At 45.9% G+C, this 21,804-nt stretch overlaps 1 protein-coding gene across 1 annotated transcript; it reads right to left on the bottom strand.

Moving 5' to 3' along the window:
- Nucleotides 1-674: 674 nt before the first annotated feature.
- On the bottom strand, nt 675-21,804 carry SAMM50 (SAMM50 sorting and assembly machinery component). The gene is made up of 15 exons (XM_044277850.1): nt 21,672-21,804; nt 18,771-18,881; nt 10,493-10,594; nt 10,299-10,386; nt 9,455-9,561; nt 8,768-8,898; nt 8,607-8,694; nt 8,144-8,272; nt 6,478-6,549; nt 5,396-5,482; nt 4,363-4,433; nt 4,214-4,281; nt 3,354-3,500; nt 2,689-2,830; nt 675-877 (listed from the first exon to the last, which is right to left on the bottom strand). Exons 1-15 carry the CDS (start codon nt 21,690-21,692, stop codon nt 832-834), a joined length of 1,410 nt encoding a protein of 469 aa, XP_044133785.1. The 5' UTR covers nt 21,693-21,804; the 3' UTR covers nt 675-831.

Below are 21,804 nucleotides of genomic sequence, written 5' to 3'. Positions count from 1 at the left end.
AAGACTCACGGAAGAAAAAAAACGGACACGGACCTACGGACCCTGTTTTTGCGGACCTTAAAAAAAAAAACGGTCGTGTGCATGAGGCCTTACCTGGGAAAACGCATGCAAAATAGGTCATCTACAGGATGAAAACATTCTCTCCAGCGCCACCTATAGGTATGATTCTTTTTTTTTCTTCATAATGGTAGATTCCTGATCCGTTCCCGTTTTAATTTAATTTCATTAAATAATATGAAGGTAAATCATAAACCTCAATGTAAATTCAATATTATTATTATTTTTTTGATATTTCTTTGTTCTTGATCTAGAATGTTCAGTTTTCTTTATAAATAAAATTGTAATTTTTTGCAAATAACCGCAGTGTGATCTCCATGTTCATTTTCTGCTGTACTCAATTATGCATTGCCTACAGGACCACCCAGCCTCCCATATTTAGCTGTGTCAGATCTGCCCACTTGTTTTGCAATGCTAGGTCATGTTGCTTAGGCCTCATCTGTGTCCGTAATGACACCAGTGACAAGATGGTCAGTGATTCATCCGTGAAGGTTCTGTGTTTGGTCCATGTGTCATCAGTATTCCACGGACACTGCTCAGCTGAAAATCAATTTCAAGAGCATTTCTCAGAAACAACAAGGACCTCATTGAGATGTTACTACAGGACCATAAATGGATTCATCCAATAGTTCTTTAATAGTACGGCTGTGCATAAAATATAGTACATACATGAAACTTTAGAATTTTTGGGATGGAAAAGAAAACCAAATGTCAGATATAAATAGTGAGGAGATTGTTTTCTGCAATGATCTTGTCGTGGTTGAAGACCAAAAGTTACAGGAACCGTATTCCAGCCCCGAATTGTACTCCATCACATATCCTGGAGCAGTGAAGACACAAACAGGTTACAAGTGCAGACACAGTTACAGTCGAAAAATAATAGTGACCGATCTAAGATACTCTTCTTATTATAATTACTGCACTATGTATGTAAATGGATGTTCCCGACACTGGTAATATTCTAGTTAAAGGAGCTATCATTCGGGGGCAGGGATTGTCCTGGACTTCCTGAACAGTTATCCCATTGAAAAACACTAGTCGGCTGCTCCCCAGACAATATATTGTATTCATCTTTGTAAAAGTTCTCAGACACTTCAGTTTTGGTGGGGCCAGCCAAGCCCCCACTATGTATGTGAAATGCCCAACTCTTTAATGATGGCAGATAAGGACAGAGCAGCTGGATTTCAACTTCCTGATCCTTTTGTTCTTAGGGGAAATTGTGAATCTCGATAACTTTTCAATGATATTCTAATTTCATTTATTTCAGTAATGAAATTAAAAAAGTGAAATCAATATATTCTATAGATTCATTACACACAGAGTGATCTATTTCAAGCATTTTATATATTTTTTTTATTACCGATTATGGCTTACAGTTGTTAAAAAAAAAAAAAACAAAGACCAGCATCTCAGAAAATTACAATATTATAGAAGATTAAAAAAAAAAAAATGTAATACAGAAATGCTGGCCTACTGAAAAGTATGTATAGTATATTCAGTCAATACTTGGTCAGGGCTTCTTTTGCATGAATTACTGCAGGCATCCTCAAACTGCGGCCCTCCAGCTGTTGCAAAACGACAACTCCCAGCATGCCCGAACAGCCTACAGCAGGGCATTGTGGGAGTTGTAGTTTTACAACAGCTGGAGGGCCGCAGTTTGAGGATGCCTGAATTACTGCATCAATTTGGCGTGGTGGCGATCAGCCTGTGGCACTGCTGAGGTGTTGCGGAAGCCCAGGTTGCTTTGATAGTGGCCTTCAGCTCGTCTGCATTGTTGGGTTTGGTGTCTCATCTTCCTCTCGACAATATCCTATAACTTCTGTATGGGGTTTAGGTCAGCTGAGCTTGCTGGCCAATCAAGCACAGCGATACCTTGGTTACTAAACCAGGTATTGGTACTTTTGTCATTGTAGGCAGGTGCCAAGTCCTGCTGGAAAATTAAATCAGCATCTCCATAAAGAATGTCTTTCCACTCAACTTTCCATTAGTATGCTTGGATAAGCACTCTGAACAGCCAGCTTCTTTAGCAAAGGCCTTTTGAGGTCAATGGCTGTCTTCTGGTCAACTGTGGAGATAGCAGTCTTCCCCATCATTGTGTAGCCTACTGAACCAGACTGAGGGATCATTTAAAAGCTTAGGAAACCTTTGCAGGTGTTTTGTGTTGATGAGCCGATTATAGTGTGACACCATGAGTCTACAATATTGAACTTTTCACAATATTCTAATTTGAGATACTGACTTTTGGGTGTTCATTAGCTGTTAGCCGTGATCATCAACAGAAATAAAAAAACACTTGAAAAAGATCAGTCTGTGTATAATGAATCTATATAACATCAGTTTTACTTTTTGAATTGAATAACGGACAACTTTTAGATTTTAGAAATTCAAATTTATTGCGATGCACCTGTGAGCAGCTGCCAGTGGTGCCTGGAAGTGGCTTTCTTCCCTCTTCTCATTCACAACACATATACACTCCACTGAGTGGGCATGTGTATGGCAGTCAAGGGAGATGTTGGCGGATATCTCATGTGTAAGACCAGTCTTAGCACGGTGTTATTTAGTGGGAGTTTTTGACTGTGTCAATGAGAGCTTCAGATTTTGAGTGGAATTTAATATCCTAATCTTACATACCTGTCTCCGCTCTGAACACCCATGGGGATGCAGTAATTTAGTTCCAGTCTGGCAATGTTTCCGAGTCGAAGCACAATGCCTGCACCATAAGACCAGCGGATACACTCAGCCAACCTGCGAATGTGAGCTCTCGGGCCTTCACCTGGATATGAAGAAGAAACACAATGTAGATGGTCCAGTAGCCGAATGGAGAAATCCTAATAACAATACCATGTTCAGGCATTGCTATTTAAGCCACTGCCTTGCCTCATGCACACGACCGTATTTATTTTGTCATCCGCAATTTTCAGAACTGCAAAATATGTACACTGTCAGTGTTGCATCCGCATTTTTTTTGCAGATCCATTTACTTTTATGTTTCCGTGGTGCACATTTTGCAGCCAAGTATAGGACATGTTCTCTCTCTTAGCGGAAAGGACATACGAATGTGGAAAGCAAACCGATCATTGTATGTACGTTCCACAAAAAGACAGAATACGTCCACAAAATGCACACCGCAGACCCATTTATGTCAATGGGAATGCCAAAAAAAAAAAAAAAAACGGCACATGGACTGTATCCATATTTTGCGGATCTGCGATTTGCGGACCGCAAAATTAATATGGTCGTGTGCATGTAGCCTAATACATATTCACTGGCTATCCAGTTGTGGACATTCTTCATACCATAGTTTAGGTTGCATAGGTTTCCAGCATTAAGGAAGAAATGTGTCCTGAAAAGGTCGCCAAAACCACCACGGCCAGGACGGAAGGGTAGTGGGGTGTAGAGATGTATACCACCGGCCCAGTATGCCTCACCTCCAAGATAATCACCTGCAAGGACAACATATAAGCCGTATGACAAACCTCATAATATTACTGAAGAAAAGAACTCATGGACTAAAAGATTTAAGCAGATACATAAAAAAAGATTAATATTAGATTTCTTCACTGAAAATGATGCCTGCAGATCCTCTGCTCCTGTGTACCTATGACAGCATGTCCCGATTTGTGGTCTACTGGCACAACCAGGGCAAAGGGACATTAATAAGTGTTAATAGGATGCAATCAATTTTGATAGATAGAAGCAGTTTTGTGCAGACAGTCCCTGAACCACTAGGAGAAGGGTTTGCAAGTAGAGCAGTATGGGAGCAGTTGCAGACATACTGGAGCTGTAGGTTCCAGGCTGGTAACTTCGAGCAATGATATGAAGTCAACTCAGACAGGATATGCCCCCATTGTTTGATAGCTGTGGGTCCCACCTCTGGGACCCACACCTACACCGAGTATGGAGCCCAAAAAGTTATGGAGGGAGCACTGCGCAGACCACCACCTTTCCCGCTCCGTTCTTGCTGTAGGTGCAGTTCCCAGAGGTGGGACCCGCACCTACCAGACAATGGGATATGCTCCCATTATCTCAGATAGGAACACCCCTTTAATGCAGCATACAGTTCCTCTTCAATGAAATTTACATTACACCAAACGCAGCGGCTTCAACTCATGCCAACTGATGAACCCACTTCTGCCACCTGATTTACAATACCAACCTTCACTCTGGGGTCCAATGCTGTACATACTGAATCCCCGTACACTTGTTGGTCCTCCCAAATAAAACCTGTACATTACATACAAATTGTGATTAGAAAATATAGTAGAACAGACGTCTACAAGACAAAAGAACAGCAGTTCTACTCACCGATCTGCAATGCTGGATGGCCTATCTCCAATAGGAAGCAGCATTCCCCCCCAGAGAGAAGTGGACAGCACCTATGGAGGTCCACTGGTAAGATTAGTATTATGGAACTTTCAATGACACTGTACATGCAACACAGAAAAAAACTAAAACAGACATATATAATTAAAAAGAAAATTTAGATCCAAAATCCAGTTGTGTGCTGTGACAAATACTCTTTAAATAATGAATACACATGCACTGTAGGTTTGGGGTTACTTATTTTGTGAGCAGATTTGTTGCAGTCTTTTGGGTCTCATGAGCCTAGAACAGAGGAAGCAGACCTGTCTAGATACCATAAACTCTGGTTAACTATTACACAGTCGGAGATTACAGGGTAGCCATCTGTATACCACAGGAGAGTGATGATTGAGTCATCCTAATGATGCTTATATTCTATTAAAGGGGTTTTAATATGAATGACCTGTTATTGATGATCCTATATGTAACCCTGTGAGAGTCCGACTCCCCCCGCCGACTAGCGCCTCACTTGGGTGAGTATTGCGGTCTCAGGCCTGTGGTGTCACGTCCATTGGTCACATGGCTTATTTGCAGCTCAGTCCCATTTGAATAAATAGGATTGAGCTGCAATACCAAGTACAGCCACTATACAATGTACGGAACTGTGCTTGGTAGGGACCCAAGCAGCTGATCCGAAGGGTTTCTGAGTCAGAACCCCATCAATCAGATATTGATAACCTATCCTGAGGATAGGTGATCAATATTAAAATACCGAACTGACCCTTTATAAGCTGAAGCAACAACAGTACCACCCAGAAACTAGCTGCAAGTATTACACTAACCACTACTAAGCATCCAAATCATCAATTCTGCTCATGTTGAGTAGGAGACTTTTTTTCCCCCCTGTATTTTAAATGTTAAAGAAAATACATTTTTGAGGAACAAAGCCTGTGTTTAGATGTATACCAACTGCTAGACTGTTACACACTGGAAGACAGAGACAAACTACCCTTCAATGAAGTGTTCATAGACTCACCGAGTCCCAAGATAGACGTTTGTTTATCTGAAGTTCAAAATCTTCCTTTAAAAAGCTGACGTCTCCTCCGGTGTATCCAGCCAGCTCCTGTGAAGGACAAGTATCACTGTGACTCCTTACAAAGCAGGAAATGTTCACATGACAGATGCCATAAACATGATATAAGCCATATAGATATTTTATTTATATAAACCCCTGAAACCATTACATAAATGAGGTACCACTCTTCTGTCTTTCTGTGAGTTTTATGCTGTGAGAGGGGAGTGGAAGCTGAAGCTAGATCCGCCTCCTCCCTGTTTTCTATTTACTTTATTACTGCAAATGGATTTTTTGGGTGGCTGAGAAGGTTTCTGAACAGTTACATAGAGACTGCCGGCAGTAAAGTGAACTAGATGCTGTTTGAAGGTCAAGAAGATTATAGAATGCAAGAATACAAGAATAGTTTCTTGTAGTTCTACTTTACTGCACACTTTACAGGGGACATCCAGGCAAATATGAAGTCCTGATATCACAGATGCATTGGTCAGTGATCTTGAACTGGCGCTTGTTTCCAGAACCAAAGGCCTCTAGATCAGACATGCTCAACCTGCCGCCCCCCAGCTGATTGCAATTACAGCCCCCAGCATGCCTGGACAGCCTACAGCAGGGTGGGAGTTGTAGTTTTACAACAGCTGGAGGGCCGCAGGTTGACCATCCCTGCTCTAGATGCTTAGGGCACTTTTGTGCTGCTCAGATATTTGTGTTAAAAACTGCCATTAAAGCAAATATCTGCCCATTAAATCAGTATGCCATAATAGGGCACATGGAAAGGAGGTGTTGAGATGGGACAACCCCTCCAGAGTAAAGCTGAATTCACATTGCTCCCAATGTGTAACTCATACGGTAAAGGCCCCCATTTACCAAACAGAGGCCAAAGAGCCTTTTTCCATACACAGACATGCAGGGGAGAGGGAGGAGTGTGCGTTTTTGGTTTTCCTTTAACATGGGAGTCTCCCGACAAATACCCCTGAAGGAAAAAATACACAGTAAATAGTCCCTAACACAATAATGTTCCCTTTGTACTATGTACAAGGTAGAGTTACCTGGTTGATTTTTAGTAAGGCACCTCTCTTTGGCAGGATTGTAGAGTTGCGGGAATCAATCATCATTGAATGCTGAAAATGAAAAAAATACAAATTCCATAAACATTTCATCGAATATAAGGTTGGCGTCTATCCCATCTTGATATGTCACCCGGTCATAAGGTTGGCGTCTATCCCATCTTGATATGTCACCCGGTCATCAGATACAAGTGGAGTATTCATTTAAAGAAACACTCCAAACAAAACCGGTCATTACACAATGGGGCAGATATACTAATGAAAATGCTCCTGTTTTTTGGTGATATTTGTGGCAAAAAAACGGGCGTGCATACTTTGCATCACATTTACTGAACTGTTTTACACCTTTTTCTAAGCGCTTTACGCCTTGTCCAACGAGGAGTGTGTCCAAAGAAGTGTGACTTTGCCAGAAAGGGACGTGGCCTAAATTGTGGCTTTGAGTGCCAAACAAATTTTGGGTGCATTTTTGGCATAAAACTACACCATAAGTGGTATAAACTTAGACTAGCAAGTCATTTTGGTTCACAGGCAAATTTTTGGGCACATGGACAAAATTCTAGAGTAAACCTGGTGCAGGATTTACAATACTCCAAATTTACCAAGGCCCATACACCAGAATAGTAAATTTGCCTAACATTAGGACTTTGGTTCATATTCTTAGAGAGTGGAAAGTACAACAGTATTAGTAAATCTGCCCCTATGTTCTGCCTGGAGTACTGCTTTACAGGCCAAAAGTACTACACCTACCACACTACTAAATAAATCCTACTATACTAATAAAACATAATAATGTCCATTTACTTACAAACAAAAATCATGAAATCATCTATATTATAATAATTCTATCTTTAAAGCCAAACCTCTCATGAAATCAACTACTTCTTATGAAAGAACTGTGTTCTCCCATGTTCCATGTACTTCTTCACATGTCCAGAGCACACAGCATTAGGGAACTCCGATAAGCAGAATGTTGAATATGGCTTCCTTCCACAGAGGAGAGATTTACTAATGAATGTGCACTAAACACTGGTGTATGTGCTTTGCACCACATTTATTAAGCGTTTTTCAGGTCCTTTTTTTTTTTACTGGACCCACAAGGGGGCGTGGCTTAGCAGGAAGGGTGTGCGACTAGAAAGGGGGCATGGCTTAAAAAATTCCGCTGCAGAGGAACCCAACCAAAAGCTGCGGCAAACTTATCACCCAGCATCAGCCACAGTTATAAATCTGCCACATTTTTACTGTCTTGTCCATGTTCACAAGGTCTACTCTAAACGGTATTAGCAAATCTGCCCCACAGGAGTTTTTTGTGGCTTGTAAACAAAACATGAATTTAATGCGTTTTTTTACAAGCCATTTTTTTTAATACACATTTTACGTATATATTTTTTATTTTTTTCCAATCCTAGTTAAAAAAACAAAACAAAAAAAAAAGCTATAGACCCCAAAAAAACAAGGTCACAAACAAAAAAGCATCATTTGCGTTTTATATTTCACCGTTGGCTCTCAGCTAACTTCTGGATTTGTTTTTTTTAAACACCAAGGAAAATGCTATACGCTAAATCCCCCTAAATGGGAATAGAATATAAAAAAACACAACGTAACTTAAAATTCTGCATGAACACTAAAGTTTAATGACAATCTGACTTACAGTGAGAGAAGACTTGAGAGAATGACCACTTTCCTCCCGAATAGCAAATGATGCCGTTCTTGCTAAACAACCAAGTTCTCTCCAGACGCCCTCCCACTTCAAGGTGTGGCTGGTCTTCCATATTGGGAACTGTAACAAATACAAGTGCATATCTTAAAGGCGTTGTCCAGGATTAGAAAAGCATGGCTGTCTATTCGAGAAACAGCACCACTCCTGCCAATGCGTTGTGTGCGGTGCTGCAGATCTGCTCCGCTGTAAGCTGCAATACCACACACAACCTGCACATAGGTGTGGCGCTGCTTTATGAAGAAATAGACAGGTTTTTGTAATCCTGGAAAACCCCTTTCAATTATGCAGATGAAGGGATTAAAACAGCCAGATCATAAGGTTACAGGCCAATAGATCCAAATCCACAGGAATGGATTATCCCCTGACCACAATCCTCACATCTACTACTCCTTACATTCATTTCAGCAGATATCCCGCGGTCGGTCTCTCTCAGCGAGCTCCAGGGAAACTGTCCGGTAACTTTATACATGTTGAAGCAGATGCTGCACAAAGAGAAATATTCATGAGCTTAAAGAAAAAGCTGTAAAATCCGCAGCGGATGAAGCCGATTCTTACTTCCTTTCAAAGTTCCCAACTTGAGGTTTGAAGAAGGACAAGCCGTAAGAGGTCTCCTTGGTGCCGTACGAGAACTGGAAAGTCATTTTTTCAGCACGACCAAAGAGATTGGGCAATTTGAGTCCAAGAACCTTAAAAAATAAATTAGCAAGATGTTAGTGACACTTCATGTCCCCCTGTCCCTCCCCTCCTCCAGTGCCCCCTCTAGAGGCTTACCAATAAAAAATGTAAGGTGATACTCCGGGGAAAAGCGGACCATTCAGCTTTTGCCCAAAGCGCTGGCACTCATAGGTGGAAGCCCACAGGTTGGTGACCACTGCTCTACAGTGAGGTCCTGCTCACATCCGCAGCTTGCCCGGACACTGGGTAGCGCTGGCATGCTGGGATTTTTAATACCAGGTCACCAATGCGGTATAAACCGCTGACATGGCAGAAAATACACACTGGAAACATTTGATGTGTATGGGCTGTGAAAACTGTGGCTGAAATCCAAGGCTCACCATTGGACTTCTGCTGCGGATCACAGTTTCCAACATGTCACATCTTGATGCACAGTTCAAATCCGTGCAGAAAACTCTGTGACCGTGGATTTGACATGGATTTAGTTGCAGAATACATGTCGAAATCCAAGGCGTGCGAACATACCCTTATGGTGTAGGGGCATAAACTGTACAGATCAGATCATACCATGCTGCCCTCATTGTTGCCGACCATCGTGTTATAACTTCCAGTTAACCTTCTTAACTCTGTGACTTCAAAGGTGACATCCAGGCCATTGGGAAGAGCATCATCATCTAAGGGTGTGAAAACATATGCAATTTCTATTAAGTGCATTAACCTCTTGAAGACCAGCTTAGGCTATATCCACATCTACGTTATAGCATTCCGGTACTGTGTTCCTGCAGAGGACCAGAGTACCCAAACTACCACATCAGGCACAGCCAAATAAAATAAAAAAATCTATTTACTGCATTTTTCTTACTTAAATCTTGAGGCGGACCAAAAGTTTAAATGGTCGAGTTCAGAGGTTCCTCTGAATAAGCTGTCTGAGGCCCCTTAAGTGCCACCATTTAAAAGTGTTGACGTGTCACCTCTGAATCCAGTCTTTGGCTGCAGCGAAGCTGGTAACCATGCTAATGCCGGGGAGGAGGTGAACAAGCCGCAGACTGGAAGATGGACATGCAGGAGCCAGACCACAGGATCTGAGCAGTGAAGTATGATTCTTTCCATGCCGGAGGGACACAGGGGCAATAGTTAAGGTTAGGCATTCCCTGAGAAGCCCTTTAAAAGGGTTATATTAGGGAGGTCTTTAATTGATGTTTTGGGTGATGATTGTGCCCATTAATTGCCCCCAAACTGATATCCTTCAGAGGAAGAGGTCTCTGGGAAAAAGAAGCTCCAATGGTCTCTCCAGACCTCACAGACTATTGCCTCCACAGTTCTGGCCCATAGACCATTCCCTGCTGGCTAGTGTGCATACATACTAATGCTGTCCAGTAGAGGGCACCACCTCCTACTCCCATGTACTTACCTTGACAGGTATCCACTAAAACTTCCACTTGTCTGAATACTCCCAGACGGAGGAGTTTCTCTCTGGCCTCATGGGCCTTCCTCATCACCTGCAAAAGGCAAATATGATAAAACAAAATATGAGGGAAAAATTCCCCCCACCCTGCTGCGCCTGTATGACAATTACAAAGGTGCCGCTTATCATCCTGAGCTTACATCAATAAGATTCTTTGCCTTGAAGACATCAGCAATTTCATACATGACAAGATCGTCTTTCGTCCTTCCCATACCTTCAAAGTGAACCCGCTGGACCACGACCTTAAAAAAGAAAAAAAAAAAAATATTGCAATTATTGCTTTTTGTCTAATTTTATTGGTAATATAAAATTAGGAACAACCAAATGACTGCCTGACAGCAGACGAGGACCCAAGATGTATATTTCCATATACTGTGGGCAGGGGAGTTTGAGTCTTAGGGCATCATGTGGGTTAAATATGGTCTCCCTCAACTTTCAATTGGTGGAGGGGCAACTACTGAGAGCAGTGATAGCAATAACCAGACAATGGTGTTATAAAATCCCCGCAACATTTTTCTAGTGATCCGAGGAGGTCACAGCACATAGACCGCTCCTAATCGGACATTATCTTCGGCGTGTGCTATTATGTCTACAGTGAGATAACCCTTTAAAGAGGCTGTCCAAAACCTTTACAAGTGATGGCTAAACAGGATAGGCCATCACTATCTGACCCTGCAATCCGCTACTTATCTGTTCTGCCGTAGCTCCGCTACATTTGTTGCACTGTGGGAGCAGCACTACAGTAACAGGCTCTGTCAACTGCACAAGACTGAGCCGAGTAGTTCCGATGCTAATGGGCAGGGATTCAGGGTCTTGGACCGCCCCCTTCCCCCCTTATTCAGATAGTGATGGCCTATTCTGAAGATACACTTGTAAAGTGCCGGACAACTCCTTTAATTACAGACTTAAAGCAAATCTGTCACCACGTATCCAACCAAATGAACTGCTACCTGTGCGCTGGTCCCCTGAGTAAAATGCTCTTCCCTTACGTCCTACCAGCAGCACAGATGGGTTAACTGCCCCTATGGACTGGTAGGACCGGCGGAATTTTAATGAGCCCAAGAACCAATAAACGATCTTCAACTCCCTGAAAGGGAGATCACCCCCCAGCCCACCGTGTTTTTTTCTGTCCTTTGGACAGGTTGGACTGGCGTATCGCTCCTTTTGGGAGCTGAGAGTTAGGGGCTCCTTTTCTTTCTTGTAAAGGATCGCCCCGTTTTTTTACATGGCTCTCTTTTTGCCTTTATTTCAGGCGGATTGCGGCGATTTTTTTATACCTGGGGACCGCGGGGAGCGGGGTGTCCCCCTCTCCTTTCAGTTTCTCCTGGTCTCCCGTTCCTCCCATCGCCACATGCGTGTGGCGCTATGGGCGCCGACATCTTCCGGAAGTGACGCGCACTAGCTGCGCTACGTCACTACCGGTTTTTTCGCAGCGCGGCTGAGGTTCTATCCTCACCTTCTTGATAAGAGTTACTTCCCTATAGACATCCTGTGATCCAGGATGACCCGGGGCAGCTATCCAAAGCATGTTTAGCTAGTTTGTTTAGCTCTCTTATATCTTAGGATACTTACGATTTGGGACCCGCCCAGGGGGCGGGGCTTCTTCCTTTTAAGCGCAAAGAGCCTGTCATTCAGTGCTCTGGTTGCATTGCTTTGACAAGCTAGCTCCAGAGTTCCCTGTGCCTTGTGATATCCTTATATTATTGCTTGACGTGGGTTTGTGTGTTCCTCTTCTGCAGCTCTATATTTCTCTAGTGCTGGTGGGCCCCCTTAAGGTCTCGTTTCTCCACCTCCAATTTTTTTGTAGGTGTTATGACCTGTCTTTTTTGTTTCCAATTACAGACTATGGCTTCCCCCAAGGATCTGGATCAGCGAAAAACTGGGGCCAAGAGGAAGCATTTGGCGTGCTTTGATTGTAACACGCCCTTAGACGACGGCTGTCCCTACTCTAGGTGTGAGAGTTGTCGCACGGCGTCCACGGAACCCACGATGCAGGAGATGTTTCAGTGGACGAAGACATACGTGGATGATTCCATTAAGGGAGTGGTGCGCTTATTGAATGAGAGGTTACCAGGACCCTCTCAGACTCCCATGGATGTGGCCGCTCCAGTCGCACCAGCCGAAAGACCCAGCCCCTGTTCGGTGGGGTCTTCTTCTGAGGAAGAAGAGATCACTTCTTGCTTTTTCCCTCCAGAAAAGACGCAGAAGCTACTTAAGTCCATCAGGTCGGGGGACCATGATGTTGACATTGGGGAGTCCTCCGATCCCGCCGTACGGACACAGCGTGTCTTCAGAGCGGATGAGACCCTTCTCTCTGTGATGCGCACAGAATGGCGAAAGCCTGAGAAAGGCCCAGTTCTCACTAGAAAGTTTAAACTTATGTACCCGATGGCTAAACCCTTGGTGGAATCGTGGGGTTCCATTCCCAAGGTGGACATGGCGATAGCCAAGTTGTCCCGGCGCACTCTAGTCCCTGCAGATGATGGGTCTAGTCTGCAGGACCCTCTAGATCGGAGGGCAGAGTGCACCCTCAGAAGGAGTTATGCGGCGGCCGCTGCCTCCGCATCAACTTCGATTGCGGCCACTGAAGTAGCCACCTATTTACGCTCTAGGCTCAATCAGATCCAGACAGATGTGGACCAGAGCGTATCCAGGGATGATATCTTAGCAGCTTTCAAGTCAGCCAATCTGGCTATGGATTTCTTAGTCGACTCCACCCAGATGCAGTTGAAGCTGGCCGCCAAAACTATGGCCTTAGTTTCGGCTGCCCGCAGACCACTCTGGCTGAAACCTTGGGTCGCGGACAACGCGTCCAAGTTTAATCTTTGTGGGCTCCCCTTCGAACCTGACAGGCTGTTTGGGTCCGAATTGGATAAAATAATGGAGGGGCTCTCCGACAAAAAGGGGAAGAGCCTCCCCCAGCAGCCCTTTCGGGGACGCCCCAGGCAGGAAAAGAAGCGCGAAGGACGTCCGGGGCAGCAATCTAGGCGCAGAGATTGGGGGGGACCGTCTCGTAAATATTCGAGGCGCTCCCGTAAACCCGCTAAGGAGGCAAAACCCTCCTGACTATGGGCCTCTTCGAGGCTCTTGGATAAGCCCTGCTGTCCCTGCAGTGTCTCCTCTAGACTTTCCCGTACCACTCCCCCAAACGCCCGTGGGGGGCCGTCTCTCCCATTTCAAAGACTCTTGGAGTCAGTTGATCGCAGACCCTTGGGTTCTGAACTTAGTCTCCGTCGGGTACCGGGTAGACTTTCTCTCTCTCCCCCCAGAGAGATTCGTCGCTACACGAAACTTCGGGCCGGCCAAAAAAGTGGTCCTGGAATCTTACATCCAGGACTATATCTCCAAGGGAGCCCTAGAGGAGGTGCCGGCAGGGGAGAGAGGCCTAGGCATTTACTCACCAGTGTTCCTGGTTCCCAAAAAGACGGGAGACCTCCGGATTATCATCGATTTGAGATTTCTCAATCGATTTATAGGGAAAACAAGGTTTCGCATGGAAACCATAAGGTCAGTCGCCCATATCCTCAACCTCGGGGATGTCATGGCTACTCTGGACCTCAAAGATGCTTACCTTCACATTCCGATCCATTCCGCCTTCCGGAAATTTCTCAGGATCGGGGTCCAGATTTCAGGGGTTCGCAGGCACTTTCAGTTCACCGCGCTCCCCTTCGGAATCTCTTCTGCCCCCCTTATCTTCACCAAGGTGGTGGTATCGGTGGTGGCAGCATTGAGACTTCAAGGGCTGACTATTATTCCTTATCTGGACGATTGGCTTTTCATAGCCTCTTCAGTTCCGATCCTTACCCACCATCTTCAGGTCGCAATCTCCTTTCTTCTCCGCCTAGGCTGGATTATCAACTGGCAGAAGTCGAATGTGAGCCCATCATCTTCAATCCATTATTTAGGATTCGTGGTCGACTCTGTGGAGATGTCCCTCCGGTTGACTCAAGAAAGGAAAGCGCGGATTCAGGACCTGGCAAAGGTCCTTCATGTCCCTCGTCGAGTCTCTATTCGGACTCTCATGAAGATGGTGGGGCTCATGTCAGCGGCTGCGGACGCAGTCCCTTGGGCGCTATGGCACCTCCGTCCTCTTCAGTCGGAGGTCTTACACTTATGGAACGGCAGCCCTGCGGGGCTAGATTCCCTGTGCTCCCTGTCCGGTCAAACCCGGAATTCCCTCAGATGGTGGTTTCGACTGCCAGCAGGGAAGTCTATGACCCAACCAGTTTGGGTCATATTGACTACAGACGCGTCCCTTGTAGGCTGGGGCGCTCACCTGGACGGATCCCAAGTGCAGGGATCTTGGTCCCCCCTGGAGCGGCATCTTTCCTCCAATCTTCGCGAGATGCGAGCTATCCGGCTAGCCCTCCTTCACTTCGCCCCTCAGATTCGGGGCAAAGCGGTGAAAGTCCAGTCAGACAATATGACTGCGGTTCTTTATATAAACAAGCAGGGAGGCACAAGGTCATTACCCCTTCTATCAGAGATCGGGGTGATCCTTCGGTGGGCAGAGCTGAACCTTTCCCATCTATCTGCCGTTCATATCCGAGGTTCCCTCAATATGATAGCAGACCGCTTAAGTCGAGGATTACCGACCATGGAGTGGTCTCTGCATCCGAAGGTCTTCAGGCAGCTAGTTCACAGTTGGGGTATGCCAGAGGTGGACCTCATGGCAACCAGGTTCAACGCCAAGGTGCTGAGGTTCTGTTCCCTGTACCGGGAAGACAACCCCCTGGCGATAGATGCTCTGTCGATACCGTGGAGGTTCAGGCTGGCTTACATCTTCCCTCCTTTTTCCATGATACCGAGGGTATTGATGAAAATCCGTCAGGATCAGGCCTCGGTAATAGCCATCATACCGTTTTGGCCCAAAAGATCCTGGTTTACCCAGCTCATTCAGATGAGTCGGGGACAATACTGGAGACTCCCCCCGGAGCAGACCCTGGTGTCGTGGGACACTCACCTCTGCCCAGATCTGCACAGGTTCAACCTGACAGCCTGGAGGTTGATCAGTCCCTTCCCAACATAGAAGGGCTTTCCGAGTCGGTCCTGAGAACTTTGTCGCATTCCCGAGCAGAGTCTACAAACAAGGCCTACTCCAGGATCATGAGAATCTTCGTGGCATGGTGTGATTCCAAACAGGTGGCGTCCGCAGATCCGCCCCTTCCTGCGATACTACATTTCCTTCAGGACGGATTAGATAGAGGCCTATCTCCAGCTACCTTGAAGGTACAAATTTGTGCCATCTCGGCCTGTCTCAACAGGCCATACTCTCGGGACCCACTCATCAAACGCTTCTTGAAGGGAGCGGAAAGACTAAAGCCTACTATACTGAAACCCATTCCCCAATGGGATCTTTCAGTAGTGCTCAGGGGTCTAGCATCTCCCCCCTTCGAGCCTTTGGAGGAGGTTGATTTCAAATATTTAACTCTAAAGATGGTCTTTCTTCTGGCTATAGCCTCAGCCAAAAGAGTCTCTGAATTGCAGGCTTTCTCTGCAATTCATCCATATATTATTTTCTTACAGGACAGAGTACTCCTGAAGTTTTTACCATACTTCAGACCTAAGGTGCCTACTTTTCAAAACATCAACCAGGTAATCTCCTTACCAGTTTTGTTTACAGCCTCCTCCTCTGATACTCCAGCTAGAGATCCGCTGGATATTTCTAGATGCCTCCAGATCTATGTGGATAGATCCAGAGAGTTCAGGATAGATGAGAATCTCCTTATCCTGTTTGCCGGTAAGTCTAAAGGCCGTAAAGCGTCTAAAGCCACCATTAGTCGCTGGATCAAGGAGGCCATTAAGGAAGCTTTTGTCTCCCAAACCTTAGATCCTCCCGAGTTTGTGAGAGCCCATTCTACTAGGGCGGTCTCCACCTCGGTTGCGGAAAGAAGCCTTCTCCCCTTAGAGTTGATCTGTAAGGCGGCCTCCTGGAGCTCTGAGTCAACCTTCATCTCCCATTATAGGATAGATGCTAGGATGGCAGAGTTTTCGGCTTTTGGGCAGACAGTTCTTACTTCTGCCAGGCATGAGGACCCTCCCTAGGGGTTTTATCTTGCTATCTCCCCATCTGTGCTGCTGGTAGGACGTAAGGGAATCGTTAATTTCTAACGATAATTTGTTTTCCCTTAGTCCTAACAGCAGCACACAAATATCCCTCCCGAAATACATCATACTTGTTAAAAACACGGTGGGCTGGGGGGTGATCTCCTCCCTTTCAGGGAGCTGAAGATCGTTTATTGGTTCTTGGGCTCATTAAAATTCCGCCGGTCCTACCAGTCCATAGGGGCAGTTAACCCATCTGTGCTGCTGTTAGGACTAAGGGAAAACAAATTATCGTTAGAAATTAACGATTTCTCCCGTACATACATTCTTTGCCACATTCCGGAGAAATTAATCTTTTTTCACATGCAAATTTTCAGCACGGTGCAATAAGGGCGTCACTGTTGAACAGTAAGCCACACTCATTATTCCAGGCCACCCGGATGCCCCAGCCTGGAGTGACATGACCAGACAGTGAAGTAGTGTTACCTGGCCTGCGTTACTGCACATGTGCAGTTCCACCGATTCATGAAGCGACAATGCAGGCATGCGCAGTACAGATGCTTGCCAGTGCTATACTAACCCTGGTTTCACACATGAGCGTTCCGAAAGGAGCGCTCTGTATGCGCGCTTGTACGGGCGTTTACAAGCGCGCATACAGAGACAGGCGTGCACACATTGTCGCGCGTTCCCGAAAGTCTATTGTACGGGAACGCGCAACAAACGCTTAAAAAAAGGGTCAGGTACTTGTTTGAGCGTCGGGCGTTTTACAGCGCGATCGTACGCGCTGTAAAACGCCCAGGTGAGAACCATGCCGATAGGGAAGCATTGGTTTCTCCTTGTTGTGCGTTTTACAGCGCGTAGGAACGCGCTGTAAAACGCTCAAGTGTGAACCCAGGGTAAGGGTGCATTCACATCACCGTTTAGCTTTACGTTCTTCTGATCCGTCAGAAGAAGAGAGAGATGCATGCCGTACTTTTGTTTCCATCAAAAAAAAACAGATCCCAGACAGAAATGGCTCAAACGGATGACAACTGATGCAACAGGATCCTATAAAAAAAACGGATCCTATGCATAACTGATGCAACAGGATCCATTTTTTTTTTACAGGATCCGTTTTTTTGTTCCTCTCTCTCCTCTTCTGACGGATCAGAAGAACGGAAAGCTAAATGGTGATGTGAATGCACTCTAAGCGTGCATCAAATACTGAAGCGATGGCGCATGCATAATAATACAGGGCCAGTTGAGACTACCTCACCACTTGGCCCTGTCATTCAAAGTTGGGGGGCAGAGCAGCCAGGATTAAAGGGAACCTGTCACCGGTATTTTGTGTATAGAAATGAGGACATGGGTTGCTAGATGGCCGCTAGCACATCCGCAATACCCAGTCCCCATAGCTCTGTGTGCTTTTATTGTGTAAAAAAAATGATTTGATACATTTGCAAATTAACCTGAGATGAGTCCAGCGTGGAGGAGCCCAGCACCGCCCGCATCCTCCGAATCTCCTCCTTGCTCCCCGACGTCATAAAGCTAGAGCGCCTTAATCTTACGATGTGTGAGCTAGCGCATGCGCAGTTCCTTCCCTGAGGCTGATGCCAGCACAGGGAAGGAACCCTATGACGACACTGAGCATGCGCTAGCTCACACATCGCAAGATTAAGGCGCTCTAGCTTTCTGACGTCGGGGAGCAAGGAGGAGATTCGGAGGATGCGGGCGGTGCTGGGCTCTTTCACGCTGGACTCATCTCAGGTTAATTTGCATATGGATCAAATTGTTTGTTTTACACAAAAAAAGCAGACCGAGATATAGGGACTGGGTATTGCAGATGTGCTAGCGGCCATCTAGCAACCTGTGTCCTCAGCTCTACCCAAAATCCCGGTGACAGGTTCCCTTTAAGCGTGGTTCACACTAAAATCCAAAGAAAAAGAAATCCAGCTTCCAGTACAAAAAAGTGGCAGCTTTTATTGGAAATAGTGCATTAAAAACCAAACAGGGTATTCATGCCTACGCGTTTGGGATCATGTAGTGCTGATCCTTACTCATGACGGTTGGTTCACAGTAAAACTACATGCAATGTAATGCTCTCATTGCACCAAGCTGAAAATTTGCATATGGGAAAAGAGTAATTTCTCCTTGGCCAGGCAGCCATTCACAACGCAGACTGGTCTAAACAGTGCAGTCTCATTAGTTTAATTAGGGCCCGATGCGACCTAGGCCACATGGTTCTCGACGGCAGCACAGCCGCATCCCGAACGCTACACAGCCGCGCTGTCTGGCCGTACCCTTCTAGTACTGGCCTCCTCATATAGGGCGGGGGGATCTTTTCAGGTTCTAGTGCCCAATCTTCTACACAATATTTCAAGCTTAGATACTTACATCTCTATTTTCTAAGATTTCCTGCTTCTTCTGCGGTTCCACTTCCACCAGATCGTTGTCATCACTTGCAGATCCAAAATCTGGCCCATCCATAGGAAGGGGGTCCAGACTCTGTAGAAGAATGCACGTTTATATAAAGTCCTGAACTGATACATACAAGAAATTTCCCATATTTGCATACAATGGGGGTGTATACTTTTGCAACCATTTTATTTATTTTTTTACTGCACAAATACATTGGAAGTAAACAGTTCCTATCCGCACCTATGTTTCTCCATGGTGTGTAGTCTGATCCTGCAGTCATTTCACCTTTGGTTTGTTTTAGTCCTGATAACTTACTGAATGCGGTGTCCCTCCACCCCACAGAGCTAAATGGAGTGGTGGACCGATATGCACGCTCCATTCAGAGGGGGAACTGAGGGACCCCTCGCTCTCAGCGATGAATATTTATCTACTAGCCTGTGAAAAGGTGATAAATACTTTTCATGAGGTAGCCCCTTTAATAAGAAGTAGGGGTCAGATAGAAGAGTTGACTGCAGGATTACACTATACAAGGTTTGTTTATAGTCTGTAACCATGGAAACACATTGGTCTGCACAGGGGCTGTATTGGGAGAGACAAGATATTTTGTTAATACCTATTGTCCAAATCACTTTAAATTTTTATTTTAGATTCACTGATGCAATAAATGGTTACAAAGGTGAACAAAGTCTTAAAGGGATTGTCCACTTTCAGGAGGGAACCAGATAACACAGAAATCCGTCTGCAGTAGATGATGATGATGATGATGTATAGTCTTGTGTAGTCTAACCCTTCGGGCCTCGGTGCGCTTGGCTGACTAATTCAACAGGGAGGAAAAAAGAAGGCATGACACTTTGCCATGGGCCACAAAGGCCTAGAGCAGTGATGGCGAACCTGTTAGAGACCGGGTGCCCAAACTACAGCCCAAAACCCACTTATTTATCGCAAAGTGCCAACACGGCAATTTATCCTGAAAACTACAGTCCAGTATAGTATATTTTCCATGTACTTTGTCATTTAAGTACAATGACCTGCCTACATTTAATGTGCTGTCCGTGCTGTTCATAGTGTGCCCAGCGCTGATGAATGACTGGTAAAGTCCAGGGTATATTGGTACACCATAGACTTTTTCCAGGGTGCGGGTGCCCACAAAGAGAGCTCTAAGTGCCGCCTCTGGCACCCGTGCCATAGGTTCGCCATCACTGGCCTAGAGAATAAGGCCTCTTTCACACTTGCGTTGTCCGGATCCGGCGTGTACTCCACTTGCCGGAATTACACGCCGGATCCGGAAAAACGCGAGTGTACTGAAAGCATTTGAAGACGGATCCGTCTTCAAAATGCTTTCAGTGTTACTATGGCACCCAGGACGCTATTAAAGTCCTGGTTGCCATAGTAGGAGCGGGGAGCAGCATACTTACCATCCGCGCGGCTCCCGGGGCGCTCCAGAATGACGTCAGAGCGCCATGTGATCACGTCATCCATGCGCCTGGGGCGCCCTGACGTCACTCTGGAGCGCCCCGGGAGCCGCACGGACGGTAAGTATGCTGCTCCCCCGCTCCCCACTACACTTTACCATGGCTGCCAGGACTTTAGCGTCCCGGCAGCCATGGTAACAACTCTAAAAAAGCTATACGTCGTATCCGGCAATGCGCCGAAACGACGTTTAGCTTAAGGCCGGATCCGGATCAATGCCTTTCAATGGGCATTCATTCCGGATCCGGCCTTGCGGCAAGTCTTCAGTTTTTTGGGCCGGAGCAAAAAGCGCGGCATGCTGCGGTATTTTCTCCGGCCAAATAACGTTCCGTTTCGGAACTGAAGACATCCTGATGCATCCTGAACGGATTTCACTCCATTCAGAATGCATTGGGATAATCCTGATCAGGATTCTTCCGGCATAGAGCCCCGACGACGGAACTCTATGCCGGAAGACAATAACGCAGGTGTGAAAGAGCCCTAAGGCACCTATTCCAGAGACCAATTTCCTAGCTCTTATCAAATGGAGAGTCCAAAAAAAGGGGAGGAAGGTAGGGGGATCTCACGGTTCAAAGGGTTCGGACGAGATATAGAGAATGTGCCTGATCATTACTTACCAGGCAGATCCCACCCTGCTGCGCCGGTTTACCTGGCTGCACTGGTGAAGTCATGTCCATGACATGTGACCACCGCAACCAATCACTGGTCTTAGCAGAGCACCAGGAATGCCAGTGATTGGCTGCAGCAGTCACCTATTGTCAACCTGATGTCACCGCTGCAGCCGGGCAAAACAGATCCCGGAAAGGGAGAACCAGAGCGGCAGGTGGAACGGGATTCGCCAGGTAAGGGAGAGTTCACATCACCGTTATTTTTCCATTCTTCCAATAAGTCGGAAAAACAGAAAAATGAAGAGACAAAACAGATCCTGTAAAAAAAAAAAAAAAAAGGATCCTGAGTATCAGTTATGCACATTTTGCATCTGTTTGAGACATTTCCGTCGTAGATTCGTTGCTGTAGTCCTACATGCAGGACTCCAACCCCCCAACCCCCCCCCCCCTCCCTTATTTTTCTGTTCTTCTGATGGAAGGAAGAATGGAGAAATAACGATGATGTGAACACCCTCCTCAAGCGGGACAACCCCTTTAAAGAAATAATGGCACCCACTCAGAGCTCCTATTCTTTTCAATGGAGAGTGACCCAAAATGGGCATGGGTACCCCTGGTGGGAAAACTATTTCAATCATCTGCTGAGGACTATGTCGTGTGTGTATATATATATATATATATATGTATATATATATATACACACACACATACTGACAGCAGACATGTCATGCCATGCCGCACAGCCCTGGCCCTACACCCTGATACCCCTCCTGGAGGTCACCCGCCCCCCTCCAGGCCTCACCCGAGCGTGCACCGTCCCCATCTTCACTGAGTCTTTCTTCGGTTGAAGCCGCCGCGATGACCCCGGAGGAAAGCAGTCAACCAATCCTGGACGCCGCCATGACACTTCGGAAAACTCCGCCCTTCTCGGTCTG

This window comes from Bufo gargarizans, chromosome 2, assembly GCF_014858855.1.
Source record: "Bufo gargarizans isolate SCDJY-AF-19 chromosome 2, ASM1485885v1, whole genome shotgun sequence".
NCBI lineage: Eukaryota > Metazoa > Chordata > Amphibia > Anura > Bufonidae > Bufo > Bufo gargarizans.
The sequence above is the reverse complement of the archived record's forward strand: the minus strand, read 5'-3'. Positions and strand labels throughout refer to the sequence as shown.